Source organism: Pseudorasbora parva, chromosome 23 (genome assembly GCF_024679245.1).
Source record: "Pseudorasbora parva isolate DD20220531a chromosome 23, ASM2467924v1, whole genome shotgun sequence".
In the NCBI taxonomy this organism is placed as follows: Eukaryota; Metazoa; Chordata; class Actinopteri; order Cypriniformes; family Gobionidae; genus Pseudorasbora; species Pseudorasbora parva.
In genome coordinates this window covers 2,468,315-2,486,972 of record NC_090194.1, presented here as the reverse complement: position 1 = coordinate 2,486,972, position 18,658 = coordinate 2,468,315, and the positions used below count along the sequence as shown (strand labels likewise).

General features: G+C 39.8%; 1 protein-coding gene across 6 annotated transcripts in view; it reads left to right on the top strand.

Moving 5' to 3' along the window:
- The first annotated feature begins 1,706 nt into the window (after nucleotides 1-1,706).
- The window catches only part of map6a (microtubule-associated protein 6a), a 49,199-nt gene continuing 32,247 nt past the window's right edge, over nucleotides 1,707-18,658 (top strand). For 5 of the 6 annotated variants that reach the window (XM_067432938.1, XM_067432937.1, XM_067432942.1 and 2 more), the window contains exon 1: nucleotides 1,708-2,690. In XM_067432938.1, the coding sequence (XP_067289039.1) occupies nucleotides 1,999-2,690 (692 nt within the window). In that variant the 5' untranslated portion in view covers nucleotides 1,708-1,998. Of the gene's footprint in view, nucleotides 2,691-18,658 lie in introns of all 6 variants that reach the window. The other variant, XM_067432936.1, reaches the window with a different exon arrangement.

The window sequence follows — 18,658 nt, the reverse complement described above, 5'->3', positions numbered from 1 at the left end:
ATGTTTCAGCTGAGCATTATTTATTTGTGTTCGCTACATTTTACTGCGGATTCTTTGAGAAATCAGTCGCAATTTCGTTCGCAAACAGACTTTTATGATACGGACATTATGAGTGCACCCTATAAAACAATGCTGTTCATGACCCCTTTAAAGCATGAAACTGCACAATTTACAGAACTATACGTAAATGCAGAATATCTATCATTTCTTAAAAGAGAAGCACTTTTAGCAAGACTGTAAAAGGGATTATACTGAGTATATTATACGAAATAATAACTAGTAAAAGTTTACCCGTTATACTTTACCTATGCAATATGTGTCAGAATACAGACTGTGATTGGATCTCATTCAGTCTCAACACTTGATGGCTTTGCAAAGACATTAAAAATGAAAGTAATGAAAGCATGTGCACTCACCGAGGGCCAGGAAAGAGAAGACCCACTGCACTACGACAGCAGTCTGGATCCTCCGAACCAAAGGCACATCAGCCGGAGCAAAATTAATCTTCATGTCTAAACTAGAGACGGCAAGAGCCGGTGAGAGGCCGAGAGATCAGCTCAGCGCTAAAGGGTCAAAGTCTGACACCATGTCTTGGTCTGCTCCCCTCCTCCTTTCATCTCCTGCCTTATCTGATCATTCACCGCAAGTGATAGGATTATCACCCAAGAATACCTTGATATTACACCAATGAGACTTTTGCCCCCGAAGGCAAAGAGCTGTGCAAAATTAGGCCTTATAACATGTGCATGAGAAGAATGGAGTCATGCAGAAAGGAGCTTTTGCTGATGCTCGCGCTGTCGTTGATTTCACATTAAGTAATAATCTTCATTCAAATAACCTGCATACAAAATACTTATGGGACTGTACCTGAACTACTGATTTGTTAAGCACGAGCATACCAATATTTCGTGTAATTAACTTGTTAATGAAACCATAAAATGAAAACTACAATAAATTTAGTGTCACTGAAATAAATAAATGAAAATGAACATAAAATGTATTATAAAACATTTATTTTTTTCAAAAACTTCAAAACTTAACTAAACAAGAAACTTAAAATAATAGCAAAATAATAAGTAATATATGACATATAAGACATATGATATATAAAATAATGATAGCTATAACGGTGGAAAAACTGAATAAAAAAATACAATTCATTTGAATTACTTTTCGAATTTAAATAAAACAAAATATATATTATTTCAAAACGTATAACTAACCTAAACTAAACAATAATAAATAAAATAATAATATATATATATTTTTAATATGTATGTGCGGTGTGTGTGTGTGTGTGTGTGTGTGTATACATTGTCAATTGTCAATATGTATGAATGACCTTAACTGTTTATCTAATATTGAATGGATTGATTGGGGAAGTTAAGGGTGGTTTTGGTGTAATGAAGAGCTTCTGTTTTTGTCAGTATGTAGTGGATGTGATGTTAGTTAGTTTTTTTTTCTTTTTTTCTTCTTCTTTTCTCTTTTTTTGTTGAGGTCCCCTCGAAAACGAGATATCATATCTCAAGGGGATTTCCTTTTGATAAATAAATTATATATATATATAAATAAGTAAAACAAGTATCTTTGAGCATCCCTCCCAGGACTCTGCTTTAGTGGGCGGGGCTTTGAGCGCGACCCCTCCCACTGCAGACGTTGCGTGATGATGACAGCGGCAGGTGATTCAGCTCGACGGATGCTGAGCGAGGAGGGGGCGGGAGGGGCTGCTGTGTCTTTTCCAATTCTCCCATTGTAACGATCGCGAGGGCAGCAGGACGGAGATAAACCGGGATATTTCACAGATTAAACCCCTCAAGAAGACGTAATGCATCATTTAAAGTGGATTTGTCTTTGACAACATCGTTTAAAGAGGGGGAAAACGTTGCCGCGACATTTTGTGCATCTCCTGTGAGGCTTTAGTTCCACTTTTGACTACAAAACAGCTTCGGGGAAAGGAAGACATTGGCATAATAGAAGGTGAGACGTTTGCAAACCATCATGGCATGGCCTTGCATCTCCAGAGCTTGCTGTATGGCTCGGTTCTGGAACCAGCTGGACAAGGCCGATATTGCGGTGCCGTTGGTGTTCACAAAGTACCCGGACGTATCCGAGATGCAGCATCTTCACCTGCAGCAGCCCGTGCAAAAGGTCGCCATAGAAACGCAGCCTCTTCACGACGACCATGACGCGGGGACCAAAGCTCCTCCATCCCATGATGAAAACATCTCCGGATCTGTGATGCGTCAGGACTTTAAACACTGGAAAGTTCGTCCGGAGGCCAGCTGCAAGCCCAAAAACGAGTACCACCGCCCTGAGGTCACTTTTAACAACGAGACCCAGTATCAGAAGGACTACAAACCCTGGCCTATCCCAAAGAAGGGAGACCATCCTTGGATCCCCAAACCCGCAGCGGGCAATTACAGACCCAGACACACCAACGCAGAGATGATCGACAGCGGGGTGGAGAAGAGTCAGATTGCTGACAAGGTGCAGGAGAAGGAGATGCTGTCTAGTGGAAGGAAAAAGAGGCAAGCCAAGAAAGTGACCCTGGTTTCTGAGAACAAAGCTGATGTGAAGTTGGAGGGGCAGATGGGCGATGAAACCACCCCAGAGGGGGGGCAAGGGAGGGCAGCTGTGGATGCTCTCAACCGCCAGATCAAACAAGAAGTCAAATCTGGAAGCTCATACAGGTATGGCTGAGTATTACTGTACAGGGGTCTGGCTTATCAGCAAACTTCCAGTGAGGCCCTTAGAGTGACTTAAAACGGTGGTTCCGTGTTTTTTTTCTAGCCTTGGTTGTGTTTATGGGGCGCAGTGTAACATGTCTTAATACTTCTTTTGTTTTTTTGTTTTTACACCATATTTTTCTTCTATTCTCCCTTTATTCCACACCGCTGTCTCCACTGTCCTTTGAACGGCTCGTTTGCTTCCTGCTTCTATGAAGCCCATCCCTCTGAAAAACGCAATGGTCTTAGATTGGTCAGATGGCCAAATGTAGTTTCCTGTATTTTTATTGGCTGAAGTGCCAAGCACAGGTTAAGGCCACACCCCTTCCCATTACGGGCAGAAGTCACATCTTTTTTTTTTTAATTATTATTATTTGAATAAGGAAAATGTAACAAACATAGCAAAACATACAGTATATCACAAAAGTGTGAAGCATTAATTCGTAGCAGGGGATCCAATAATTTTCTCATAATATTTTAAACATGTTGGGCAGAAGTCACATCTGCGGAGACTAGTGAGGGTTTATGAGGTCACCGACCCAGGAAGAAGCTGGTTGTAGTCCAAACCGGCCATTTTTGTAGGCAATAAACTGCCGTAACTTTAAAAGACAATATCTCCGTTTGCATTGAACTTTCAGCGCTGTAACTTTGCAGAGACTGTTAATGCTCAAGCAGCAACATTACACACTAACTAAAGTTAAAAAAGTCAAATTGCAGGCAACCACCCCTTTAAAAAAAGACAAAACAAGTATTAAAAATAAGCTAAAACAATGAAAATGTGATTTCTAAATGTGTAGAAATCTGTGCAACCTGTAATGGTCATGTAAATTTATAAAATCTTAAGAAGGCATGGACATTTTTATAGTGAAGGTAATTTTTCACTTTTAATTTTAAGTATGCCAAGCTTCAAAATATTTATCAGGTAGAAATTGCTATGTGTCAGTAAAAAAATGTTTTAAAGGGGTCATGACTGCAATGTTTTATAAAGTTTCCTGGGTGCACTTATAATGTTCGAAAATAAGATAATTTAGAAATGAAAGACATTTTTGCTACCGCGGCTTTAGCCTCTGATTTGAAGGGGCGTGTCTGCTCTGAGACGTCAGTGTAAATGCCCACTGCTGTGATTGGCTGATCTTTTGCATATGAAATAATCAATCAATCAACTTTTTATATAGAGCTTTTACAATGACGATTGTTTTAAAGCAGCTTCACAGTGTTAAACAGAACAATACTGCAACAAAATTTAATTTGGCTGTACACAAAAATCTTACATATTGTACCTTTAAGACAGCTCAAACATGCATTTAGTCTGTGTCTAGCGTCAGCCTTGTCTGTGAAACTGGAAAATAGTCTTATTGAATAGGAGGAGAACAATTAGCTTTAGGGTTATAGGGTTAGGGGATATAAAATATCATTAGCTCAGTATAAAAGCAATAGAAATAGTGTGTTGTGGAGTGAAAAAGGTCAGACAATGGAGGTCAGCCATGGGTTAAATCCTGCGTATGCTGCTGTCCTAATACACCTACAGATGGGACAGATGCTGTTTTGGGAAAAGACATTCATTTTCTTCAGGGTTAGCTTTAGGGCAAAGTGACTGCGCAATTTACAGTTGTTAATAATCCTATTTTTTAGGGCTGTGCAATATATCGAAATAGGCTGCTTCAGCACTGTGAAAAGTGTACGTTTTAGTTCACACATTGGGCAGAGAATAGACTGGGCACATTACTGTTACTTATGTGACTTGCTTGATGTTAAAAAGAATTATTAAACGCAATAATTTGCGAAAAACAATAACTTGTAGTCTCGCGCTGTTTGACACACACACCGAAATGTGAGCAGTGACACAAATGTTGGCTAAACCACTGCTGGTCACACTTTCAGAAGTTGTAGCGATGCTTTCTTTACCCAGAAAGAATGTGAAACACAAATGGTTTCATTCTCAGTTTTTAAATAATTTTTTTAATATAATTATTGAAATAGATTTTACACACTAATTGCAATATCGTATCGCATATCGCATTATTTAACAAATATCACATATCGCATTTTTCTTCAATATCGCACAGGCCTACTTTTTTTTTAATGAAAGTGGTAAGAAATCATCAGAATGTGTGGAGCAGCCTTTGCAGACCCCGCAGCTAGCATATAAAACAGTGTTTTTTCTCTGGCTTTTATTCGCGTGTCTTTGTCTAAGAGTCGTACAGTGCTGTGCTGTTCCTGGTCCTGCGTGGTATTCGCTTCCCTTTCAATCACTGTTTTATTGCAAACGGTGAACAATAAATGTGTTAAGAAAGAAAGTACTCAGACTCTGCTTCTGGATCTCTATTTAAACGTCTGTCGTTGTAATAACTGAGTCATTGTGTTTAATTGACAGGTAGCAGTTTGTCTATGAATCGCCCACTTATTCATGTGGGCATGCCAGTCACTCATTCGTGCTTCTGAACCAGATTGAGCGTTTAGTGCAATTCTGATCAATTGCTTGTGATGTTCCTACATTTGCATAATGACTAAATGTAAAAGCAATGTATATGGTGTTGAATGTACTCTGCATTGTAAGACTTGCATATATTATGCTGGTTGTTGGATGAGAATCCGTGGTGCGTCAGGATAAAAACGCCTCAGTCATCAGTTCAGTGTGTGTGACAGGGCATGCATATATTGTTATAGTGGGATTCTTTAAACTGAAAAGTTCTGGATTACTTTGACTTAATCTTATGCTTAGTTCTGAGTTTTGCTTTGTTGCCTGACACTGCTTTAGATTTATGACACTGGATATCAAAAAATGATCCTCTTACTGTAAGAAAAACATTCTGTGGTGTGTTATTTTGAGCCAGAGAAATCACAGGTGTGTCTTGACAGGATGCGGTGGAGAGGAAGACATTTCCTTCATTCTCTCTCTCTCTCTCTCTCTCTCTCTCTCTCTCTCTCTCTCTCTCTCTCTCTCTCTCTCTCTCTCTCTCTCTCTCTCTCTCTCTCTCTCTCTCTCTCTCTCAATATGCTTCGGTCTGCGATTTATCTCTGTAGAATGTATTATTTTAGTTTTTTTTTTCTTCTTCCTCCTATTGTTTTGTTGGTGACTTTAAAATGACACACCACACCTCTGATTGAACGCTAAAATTAAAGGGGCATTTACATGACACCGTTTTCAACTAAAAACAGAAAACTTTTTGAGCATTTTGGCCGTTCACTTACAACAATGGAAAACTTTTGAAATCCATTTTTTAACTCTGTGTAAACTACAAAAGAACGGGAACATCATGTTCATGGATATTACCGTCACTGGTCTCACGGTTCAGTTTGATTCTGATTATCATGTCAACGGGATTCAATATCACGACGTGTTGCATCCTCAGTTCTCAAGATTACTGAACATGGCTACATTTTTGTCAATCAGTACGAGCAGTCCGATATATGAACTCACTTTTATTTGATCTGCTCCAAGAAAGTAGACTTCCTGAATGAAGCAAACATCAAACACAACTTCAGTCTGAACACACACACACACACACACACGACAGGAGCATTTAACGCGTGTATGTGAGAGAGTGTGTGTGTGTGTGTGTGTGTGTGTGTGTGTGTGTGTGTGTGTGTGTGAGGCTGCATGCGTGTATGTGAGAGAGTGTGTGTGTGTGTGTGTGAGGCTGCATGCATGTATGTGAGAGTGTGTGTGTGTGAGGCTGCATGCGTGTATGTAAGAGAGTGTGCGTGTGTGTGTGAGGCTGCATGCGTGTGTGTGAGAGTGTGTGTGTTTGTGAGGCTGCATGTGTGCATGTGAAAGAGTGTGTGTGTGTGCGAGGCTGCATGCGAGAGAGTGTGTGTGTTTGTGAGGCTGCATGTGTGCATGTGAAAGAGTGTGTGTGTGTGCGAGGCTGCATGCAAGAGAGTGTGTGTGAGGCTGCATGCGTGTATGTGAGAGAGTGTGCATGTGTGTGTGAGACACACTGCATGCGTGTATGTGAAAGAGTGTGTGTGTGTGTGAGGCTGCATGCGTGAATGTGAGAGTGTCTGTGTATGCAAGTCTGCATATGAGTGTGTGTGTGCGCATGCAGCCTCACACACACACACACTATGTGCAAGTGTGTGTGTGTGTGTGTCTGTGTGAAGCTGCATGCGTGTATGTACGTGTGTGTGTGTGTGTGTGTGTGTGAGACTACATGCTTGTATGTGCGAGTGTGTGAGGCTATATGTGCATGTGTGTATGCAAGTGTGGGTATGCGATTGTGTGTGTGTGTGTGTGTGTGTGTGTGTGTGAGGCTGCATGTGTGTGTGTCACAGACTTGACAGTTTCATGTGCTTCTAGTATTTATAGTGTTTGTTAGCTCTAAATGCTCCTGTCGTGTGTGTGTTTATTTTAAAAATTTAAAATAAGAAACATTTACCAGACAAGCAGAGGTATTTGTCTTATTTTGGGGGGAAATAACTCAAAATTAAGAGAGTTAGTCTGCCAGTGGGGTAAGAAAAGTAATGTTGTTTTAAGATTATTTTTCTCACCCCATTGGCAGATTATTAGGGGCCAAGCACCGAAGGTGCGGAGGCACCTATTGAAATCGTTAGTGTTCCTATTATTAGGGGCCAAGCACCGAAGGTGCGGAGGCACCTATTGAAATCGTTAGTGTTCCTATTATTAGGGGCCAAGCACCGAAGGTGCGGAGGCACCTATTGAAATCGTTAGTGTTCCTATTATTATTATTAGGGGCCAAGCACCGAAGGTGCGGAGGCACCTATTGAAATCGTTAGTGTTCCTATTATTAGGGGCCAAGCACCGAAGGTGCGGAGGCACCTATTGAAATCGTTAGTGTTCCTATTATTATTATTCTGCTTCTTCTTCTTCTTCTTCTTTTTCTTCCGCCATAGGAGTCTCTGGCAGCCCATAGAACCGTATGGTAAAAAGTTGTGAAATTTGGCACACTCATAGAGGCCAGTCTGAGCTGTCACTATAGCAAATTTGGTGCCTCTAACTCAATCCCTCTAGCGCCACCACCTGTCCAAAGTTTCACTCATATTTATGCTTATAACTTTTGACCCCTAAGGGCTAGAAACAAAATTCTTTTTTCATCGGATTCCTTGGCTCAAGCCGATTCGATTTCACCCTATGATGTCATTTTCCGGTATGCAAATTTTCCCGCCATTTTGAATTTTCTGAAAAACCTACTTTTTCGAACTCCTCCTAGGCCGTTGCTCCGATTTTCACGAAAATTGAAACAGATCATCTTCAGAGCATGTTGACAAAAAGTTATGGAATTCAAGTTGATTCGTCCAATCGTTTTCAATAAACGCACAAACAAATTTTACGTGGAGGTTGCAAAAACACACTAAAGGCTATATCTCCACAACGCTTTATCGTATTCAAACCAAACTTGGTACATGTCATCACAAGCATGACCTGAAGCAACATGCAGCGTTTCGGCGCAGCGCCACCTACTGGTCCGGAGATACGAAAAATGCATATTTTGGCTTATAACTTCTGAACCGTTTATCCAAAAATCATAAAATTGGTCTCATTAGATTCAGGGCGTCATGCCGAGTCGACTGATATCCAATTTTACCATGTCGGCCATTTTGGATGTCGGCCATTTTGAATTATGTGCAAAAATGCTGTATTTTATGAACGCATGAACGGATTGTTACGAAACTTGGTATGGGTCATCACCACGATGCCCTGAAGTAGCCTGAGAAGTTTCGAAACAGCGCCACCTAGTGGAGAATTTTTTTTTTCAAACGCTTATAACTTTGGGTGTGGTTGACATATTTTGATGGGAGTGTGTTTTTTGGTCTCCTGAATCCTTGCCGACTCCAACGATACCAGACTTGCCAGGTTTCGGCATATGGTTTGCGCAGAGTTGTAATTTAGTGCTTAAAAAACATTTGCTGATATCTTCGAAACCGCTAGTCCGATCGAGACGAAACCAGCCTCAGAAGTTCGGAAACATAGGTCGATAGCTATACGCTAATGCCCAAATCTCAAAATATTGATAGTAAGGGGTAGTAAAATCCAATCAAAGTCAGGTGTCAGTCATTTTTTACGTGTTTTTTCATATAAATGTCTATAACTCCAAAACAAAATGAAATATTTTCACCAAACTTGACACACATATGTATGGGCTCACTACGAGGACACATAAAAAAATTGGTGGGATTGTGCCTCTTGGTGGCGCTATAATAAAACAAAACATGAAATTCCCATTGACTTCAATGCAGTATTACGGTTTAAAATGCTAATGCTATAATTTAAGAATGCACTAGTGTATCATTACAAAACTCGGTATGTGTCTTCCGCTCTATGTCCCGAAGATATTCAAAAAGTTTCGGGGCAGCGCCACCTTGTGGTCAAAAGTTGTAATAAAATGTACAAAAATGCTAATAACTTTTGATTAAATTAGCCTATTGTAATGAGACTGGTCATAATACATTCATTGGCTCATGCCGAGAAGATAGATACCAATTTTGCCATATTTTGCAAACATATCTGTGCTCCATCTTGTTATTTGTTAAAAATCTACTTTTTCAAACTCATCCTAGACCGTTTGTCCGATTTTCACCAAAATTGATCCGTATCGTCTTCAGACCATGCTGACAAATACTTATGGATTTCGGATTGATAGACAAAACAGTTTTCATATACCACTGCAACAGAGTTGAGCCATGATGCAAAAATTACTCTTGAGGCTGTATCTCTGCAATGCTTTGACATATTGACACCAAACTTTGCATGTGTCATTGTCATCTCAATCTGACTAAACCACATCAGTTTCGTAACAGTGACACCTATTGGTCGAAAGTGATAAACCATTAAACCATTATTATTGACTGTATTTAAAATTTGACTGCTATTTTGCCTAAAATCAACTTAATAGGTCCTTAATGGCTCATTGTTGCAGTTGGCTTGAGACTTCCAGCCATGCTGGCATGTCTTGTCTTCTTCTTTGCGCTTGGCCCCGATAATGGCTGCTTGTTAGGGGCCAAGCACCGAAGGTGCGGAGGCACCTATTGAAATTGTTAGTGTTCCTATTATTAGGGGCCAAGCACCGAAGGTGCGGAGGCACCTATTGAAATCGTTAGTGTTCCTATTATTATTATTAGGGGCCAAGCACCGAAGGTGCGGAGGCACCTATTGAAATCGTTAGTGTTCCTATTATTAGGGGCCAAGCACCGAAGGTGCGGAGGCACCTATTGAAATCGTTAGTGTTCCTATTATTAGGGGCCAAGCACCGAAGGTGCGGAGGCACCTATTGAAATCGTTAGTGTTCCTATTATTATTATTAGGGGCCAAGCACCGAAGGTGCGGAGGCACCTATTGAAATCGTTAGTGTTCCTATTATTAGGGGCCAAGCACCGAAGGTGCGGAGGCACCTATTGAAATCGTTAGTGTTCCTATTATTATTCTGCTTCTTCTTCTTTTTCCGCCATAGGAGTCTCTGGCAGCCCATAGAACCGTATGGTAAAAAGTTGTGAAATTTGGCACACTCATAGAGGCCAGTCTGAGCTGTCACTATAGCAAATTTGGTGCCTCTAACTCAATCCCTCTAGCGCCACCACCTGTCCAAAGTTTCACTCATATTTATGCTTATAACTTTTGACCCCTAAGGGCTAGAAACAAAATTCTTTTTTCATCGGATTCCTTGGCTCAAGCCGATTCGATTTCACCCTATGATGTCATTTTCCGGTATGCAAATTTTCCCGCCATTTTGAATTTTCTGAAAAACCTACTTTTTCGAACTCCTCCTAGGCCGTTGCTCCGATTTTCACGAAAATTGAAACAGATCATCTTCAGAGCATGTTGACAAAAAGTTATGGAATTCAAGTTGATTCGTCCAATCGTTTTCAATAAACGCACAAACAAATTTTACGTGGAGGTTGCAAAAACACACTAAAGGCTATATCTCCGCAACGCTTTATCGTATTCAAACCAACCTTGGTACATGTCATCACAAGCATGACTTGAAGCAACATGCAGCGTTTCGGCGCAGCGCCACCTACCTGTCCGGAGATACGAAAAATGCCTATTTTGGCTTATAACTTCTGAACCGTTTATCCAAAAATCATAAAATTGGTCTCATTAGATTCAGGGCGTCATGCCGAGTCGACTGATATCCAATTTTACCATGTCGGCCATTTTGGATGTCGGCCATTTTGAATTATGTGCAAAAATGCTGTATTTTATGAACGCATGAACAGATTGTTATGAAACTTGGTATGGGTCATCACCACGATGCCCTGAAGTAGCCTGAGAAGTTTCGAAACAGCGCCACCTAGTGGAGAATTTTTTTTTTCAAACGCTTATAACTTTGGGTGTGGTTGACATATTTTGATGGGAGTGTGTTTTTTGGTCTCCTGAATCCTTGCCGACTCCAACGATACCAGACTTGCCAGGTTTCGGCATATGGTTTGCGCAGAGTTGTAATTTAGTGCTTAAAAAACATTTGCTGATATCTTCGAAACCGCTAGTCCGATCGAGACGAAACCAGCCTCAGAAGTTCGGAAACATAGGTCGATAGCTATACGCTAATGCCCAAATCTCAAAATATTGATAGTAAGGGGTAGTAAAATCCAATCAAAGTCAGGTGTCAGTCATTTTTTACGTGTTTTTTCATATAAATGTCTATAACTCCAAAACAAAATGAAATATTTTCACCAAACTTGACACACATATGTATGGGCTCACTACGAGGACACATAAAAAAATTGGTGGGATTGTGCCTCTTGGTGGCGCTATAATAAAACAAAACATGAAATTCCCATTGACTTCAATGCAGTATTACGGTTTAAAATGCTAATGCTATAATTTAAGAATGCACTAGTGTATCATTACAAAACTCGGTATGTGTCTTCCGCTCTATGTCCCGAAGATATTCAAAAAGTTTCGGGGCAGCGCCACCTTGTGCTCAAAAGTTGTAATAAAATGTACAAAAATGCTAATAACTTTTGATTAAATTAGCCTATTGTAATGAGACTGGTCATAATACATTCATTGGCTCATGCCGAGAAGATAGATACCTATTTTGCAAACATATCTGTGCTCCATCTTGTTATTTGTTAAAAATCTACTTTTTCAAACTCATCCTAGACCGTTTGTCCGATTTTCACCAAAATTGATCCGTATCGTCTTCAGACCATGCTGACAAATACTTATGGATTTCGGATTGATAGACAAAACAGTTTTCATATACCACTGCAACAGAGTTGAGCCATGATGCAAAAATTACTCTTGAGGCTGTATCTCTGCAATGCTTTGACATATTGACACCAAACTTTGCATGTGTCATTGTCATCTCAATCTGACTAAACCACATCAGTTTCGTAACAGTGACACCTATTGGTCGAAAGTGATAAACCATTAAACCATTATTATTGACTGTATTTAAAATTTGACTGCTATTTTGCCTAAAATCAACTTAATAGGTCCTTAATGGCTCATTGTTGCAGTTGGCTTGAGACTTCCAGCCATGCTGGCATGTCTTGTCTTCTTCTTTGCGCTTGGCCCCGATAATGGCTGCTTGCAGCTATATTTATTATTCTGCTTCTTCTTCTTCCGCCATAGGAGTCTCTGGCAGCCCATAGAACCGTATGGTAAAAAGTTGTGAAATTTGGCACACTCATAGAGGCCAGTCTGAGCTGTCACTATAGCAAATTTGGTGCCTCTAACTCAATCCCTCTAGCGCCACCACCTGTCCAAAGTTTCACTCATATTTATGCTTATAACTTTTGACCCCTAAGGGCTAGAAACAAAATTCTTTTTTCATCGGATTCCTTGGCTCAAGCCGATTCGATTTCACCCTATGATGTCATTTTCCGGTATGCAAATTTTCCCGCCATTTTGAATTTTCTGAAAAACCTACTTTTTCGAACTCCTCCTAGGCCGTTGCTCCGATTTTCACGAAAATTGAAACAGATCATCTTCAGAGCATGTTGACAAAAAGTTATGGAATTCAAGTTGATTCGTCCAATCGTTTTCAATAAACGCACAAACAAATTTTACGTGGAGGTTGCAAAAACACACTAAAGGCTATATCTCCGCAACGCTTTATCGTATTCAAACCAACCTTGGTACATGTCATCACAAGCATGACTTGAAGCAACATGCAGCGTTTCGGCGCAGCGCCACCTACCTGTCCGGAGATACGAAAAATGCCTATTTTGGCTTATAACTTCTGAACCGTTTATCCAAAAATCATAAAATTGGTCTCATTAGATTCAGGGCGTCATGCCGAGTCGACTGATATCCAATTTTACCATGTCGGCCATTTTGGATGTCGGCCATTTTGAATTATGTGCAAAAATGCTGTATTTTATGAACGCATGAACACATTGTTATGAAACTTGGTATGGGTCATCACCACGATGCCCTGAAGTAGCCTGAGAAGTTTCGAAACAGCGCCACCTAGTGGAGAATTTTTTTTTTCAAACGCTTATAACTTTGGGTGTGGTTGACATATTTTGATGGGAGTGTGTTTTTTGGTCTCCTGAATCCTTGCCGACTCCAACGATACCAGACTTGCCAGGTTTCGGCATATGGTTTGCGCAGAGTTGTAATTTAGTGCTTAAAAAACATTTGCTGATATCTTCGAAACCGCTAGTCCGATCGAGACGAAACCAGCCTCAGAAGTTCGGAAACATAGGTCGATAGCTATACGCTAATGCCCAAATCTCAAAATATTGATAGTAAGGGGTAGTAAAATCCAATCAAAGTCAGGTGTCAGTCATTTTTTACGTGTTTTTTCATATAAATGTCTATAACTCCAAAACAAAATGAAATATTTTCACCAAACTTGACACACATATGTATGGGCTCACTACGAGGACACATAAAAAAATTGGTGGGATTGTGCCTCTTGGTGGCGCTATAATAAAACAAAACATGAAATTCCCATTGACTTCAATGCAGTATTACGGTTTAAAATGCTAATGCTATAATTTAAGAATGCACTAGTGTATCATTACAAAACTCGGTATGTGTCTTCCGCTCTATGTCCCGAAGATATTCAAAAAGTTTCGGGGCAGCGCCACCTTGTGGTCAAAAGTTGTAATAAAATGTACAAAAATGCTAATAACTTTTGATTAAATTAGCCTATTGTAATGAGACTGGTCATAATACATTCATTGGCTCATGCCGAGAAGATAGATACCAATTTTGCCATATTTTGCAAACATATCTGTGCTCCGTCTTGTTATTTGTTAAAAATCTACTTTTTCAAACTCATCCTAGACCGTTTGTCCGATTTTCACCAAAATTGATCCGTATCGTCTTCAGACCATGCTGACAAATACTTATGGATTTCGGATTGATAGACAAAACAGTTTTCATATACCACTGCAACAGAGTTGAGCCATGATGCAAAAATTACTCTTGAGGCTGTATCTCTGCAATGCTTTGACATATTGACACCAAACTTTGCATGTGTCATTGTCATCTCAATCTGACTAAACCACATCAGTTTCGTAACAGTGACACCTATTGGTCGAAAGTGATAAACCATTAAACCATTATTATTGACTGTATTTAAAATTTGACTGCTATTTTGCCTAAAATCAACTTAATAGGTCCTTAATGGCTCATTGTTGCAGTTGGCTTGAGACTTCCAGCCATGCTGGCATGTCTTGTCTTCTTCTTTGCGCTTGGCCCCGATAATGGCTGCTTGCAGCTATATTTATTATTCTGCTTCTTCTTCTTCTTCTTCTTCTTCCGCCATAGGAGTCTCTGGCAGCCCATAGAACCGTATGGTAAAAAGTTGTGAAATTTGGCACACTCATAGAGGCCAGTCTGAGCTGTCACTATAGCAAATTTGGTGCCTCTAACTCAATCCCTCTAGCGCCACCACCTGTCCAAAGTTTCACTCATATTTATGCTTATAACTTTTGACCCCTAAGGGCTAGAAACAAAATTCTTTTTTCATCGGATTCCTTGGCTCAAGCCGATTCGATTTCACCCTATGATGTCATTTTCCGGTATGCAAATTTTCCCGCCATTTTGAATTTTCTGAAAAACCTACTTTTTCGAACTCCTCCTAGGCCGTTGCTCCGATTTTCACGAAAATTGAAACAGATCATCTTCAGAGCATGTTGACAAAAAGTTATGGAATTCAAGTTGATTCGTCCAATCGTTTTCAATAAACGCACAAACAAATTTTACGTGGAGGTTGCAAAAACACACTAAAGGCTATATCTCCGCAACGCTTTATCGTATTCAAACCAACCTTGGTACATGTCATCACAAGCATGACTTGAAGCAACATGCAGCGTTTCGGCGCAGCGCCACCTACCTGTCCGGAGATACGAAAAATGCCTATTTTGGCTTATAACTTCTGAACCGTTTATCCAAAAATCATAAAATTGGTCTCATTAGATTCAGGGCGTCATGCCGAGTCGACTGATATCCAATTTTACCATGTCGGCCATTTTGGATGTCGGCCATTTTGAATTATGTGCAAAAATGCTGTATTTTATGAACGCATGAACAGATTGTTATGAAACTTGGTATGGGTCATCACCACGATGCCCTGAAGTAGCCTGAGAAGTTTCGAAACAGCGCCACCTAGTGGAGAATTTTTTTTTTCAAACGCTTATAACTTTGGGTGTGGTTGACATATTTTGATGGGAGTGTGTTTTTTGGTCTCCTGAATCCTTGCCGACTCCAACGATACCAGACTTGCCAGGTTTCGGCATATGGTTTGCGCAGAGTTGTAATTTAGTGCTTAAAAAACATTTGCTGATATCTTCGAAACCGCTAGTCCGATCGAGACGAAACCAGCCTCAGAAGTTCGGAAACATAGGTCGATAGCTATACGCTAATGCCCAAATCTCAAAATATTGATAGTAAGGGGTAGTAAAATCCAATCAAAGTCAGGTGTCAGTCATTTTTTACGTGTTTTTTCATATAAATGTCTATAACTCCAAAACAAAATGAGATATTTTCACCAAACTTGACACACATATGTATGGGCTCACTACGAGGACACATAAAAAAATTGGTGGGATTGTGCCTCTTGGTGGCGCTATAATAAAACAAAACATGAAATTCCCATTGACTTCAATGCAGTATTACGGTTTAAAATGCTAATGCTATAATTTAAGAATGCACTAGTGTATCGTTACAAAACTCGGTATGTGTCTTCCGCTCTATGTCCCGAAGATATTCAAAAAGTTTCGGGGCAGCGCCACCTTGTGGTCAAAAGTTGTAATAAAATGTACAAAAATGCTAATAACTTTTGATTAAATTAGCCTATTGTAATGAGACTGGTCATAATACATTCATTGGCTCATGCCGAGAACATGGATACCAATTGTGCCATATTTTGCAAACATATCTGTGCTCCATCTTGTTATTTGTTAAAAATCTACTTTTTCAAACTCATCCTAGACCGTTTGTCCGATTTTCACCAAAATTGATCCGTATCGTCTTCAGACCATGCTGACAAATAGTTATGGATTTCGGATTGATACACAAAACAGTTTTCATATACCACTGCAACAGAGTTGAGCCATGATGCAAAAATTACTCTTGAGGCTGTATCTCTGCAATGCTTTGACATATTGACACCAAACTTTGCATGTGTCATTGTCATCTCAATCTGACTAAACCACATCAGTTTCGTAACAGTGACACCTATTGGTCGAAAGTGATAAACCATTAAACCATTATTATTGACTGTATTTAAAATTTGACTGCTATTTTGCCTAAAATCAACTTAATAGGTCCTTAATGGCTCATTGTTGCAGTTGGCTTGAGACTTCCAGCCATGCTGGCATGTCTTGTCTTCTTCTTTGCGCTTGGCCCCGATAATGGCTGCTTGCAGCTATATTTCTGCTTCTTCTTCTTCTTCTTCTTCTTTTTCCGCCATAGGAGTCTCTGGCAGCCCATAGAACCGTATGGTAAAAAGTTGTGAAATTTGGCACACTCATAGAGGCCAGTCTGAGCTGTCACTATAGCAAATTTGGTGCCTCTAACTCAATCTCTCTAGCGCCACCACCTGTCCAAAGTTTCACTCATATTTATGCTTATAACTTTTGACCCCTAAGGGCTAGAAACAAAATTCTTTTTTCATCGGATTCCTTGGCTCAAGCCGATTCGATTTCACCCTATGATGTCATTTTCCGGTATGCAAATTTTCCCGCCATTTTGAATTTTCTGAAAAACCTACTTTTTCTAACTCCTCCTAGGCCGTTGCTCCGATTTTCATGAAAATTGAAACAGATCATCTTCATAGCATGCTGACAAAAAGTTATGGAATTTAAGTTGATTCGTCCAATCGTTTTCAATAAACGCACAAACAAATTTTACGTAGAGGTTGCAAAAACACACTAAAGGCTATATCTCCACAACGCTTTATCGTATTCAAACCAAACTTGGTACATGTCATCACAAGCATGACCTGAAGCAACATGCAGCGTTTCGGCGCAGCGCCACCTACTGGTCCGGAGATACGAAAAATGCATATTTTGGCTTATAACTTCTGAACCGTTTATCCAAAAATCATAAAATTGGTCTCATTAGATTCAGGGCGTCATGCCGAGTCGACTGATATCCAATTTTACCATGTCGGCCATTTTGGATGTCGGCCATTTTGAATTATGTGCAAAAATGCTGTATTTTATGAACGCATGAACGGATTGTTACGAAACTTGGTATGGGTCATCACCACGATGCCCTGAAGTAGCCTGAGAAGTTTCGAAACAGCGCCACCTAGTGGATAATTCTTTTTTTTCAAACGCTTATAACTTTGGGTGTGAGTGAAAAATTTTGATGGGAGTAGCTTTTTTGGGCTCCTGAATCCTTGCCGAGTCCAACGATACAAGACATGCCCAGTTTCGGCATATGGTTTGCGCAGCGTTGTAATTTAGCGCTTAAAAAACATTTGCTGATATCTTCAAAACCGCTAGTCCGATCGAGACGAAACCAGCCTCAGAAGTTCGGAAACATAGGTCGATAGCTATACGCTAATGCCCAAATGTCAAAATATTGATAGTAAGGGGTAGTAAAATCCAATCAAAGTCAGGTGTCAGTCATTTTTTACGTGTTTTTTCATATAAATGTCTATAACTCCAAAACAAAATGAAATATTTTCACCAAACTTGACACACATATGTATGGGCTCACTACGAGGACACATAAAAAAATTGGTGGGATTGTGCCTCTTGGTGGCGCTATAATAAAACAAAACATGAAATTCCCATTGACTTCAATGCAGTATTACGGTTTAAAATGCTAATGCTATAATTTAAGAATGCACTAGTGTATCATTACAAAACTCGGTATGTGTCTTCCGCTCTATGTCCCGAAGATATTCAAAAAGTTTCGGGGCAGCGCCACCTTGTGGTCAAAAGTTGTAATAAAATGTACAAAAATGCTAATAACTTTTGATTAAATTAGCCTATTGTAATGAGACTGGTCATAATACATTCATTGGCTCATGCCGAGAAGATAGATACCAATTTTGCCATATTTTGCAAACATATCTGTGCTCCATCTTGTTATTTGTTAAAAATCTACTTTTTCAAACTCATCCTAGACCGTTTGTCCGATTTTCACCAAAATTGATCCGTATCGTCTTCAGACCATGCTGACAAATACTTATGGATTTCGGATTGATAGACAAAACAGTTTTCATATACCACTGCAACAGAGTTGAGCCATGATGCAAAAATTACTCTTGAGGCTGTATCTCTGCAATGCTTTGACATATTGACACCAAACTTTGCATGTGTCATTGTCATCTCAATCTGACTAAACCACATCAGTTTCGTAACAGTGACACCTATTGGTCGAAAGTGATAAACCATTAAACCATTATTATTGACTGTATTTAAAATTTGACTGCTATTTTGCCTAAAATCAACTTAATAGGTCCTTAATGGCTCATTGTTGCAGTTGGCTTGAGACTTCCAGCCATGCTGGCATGTCTTGTCTTCTTCTTTGCGCTTGGCCCCGATAATGGCTG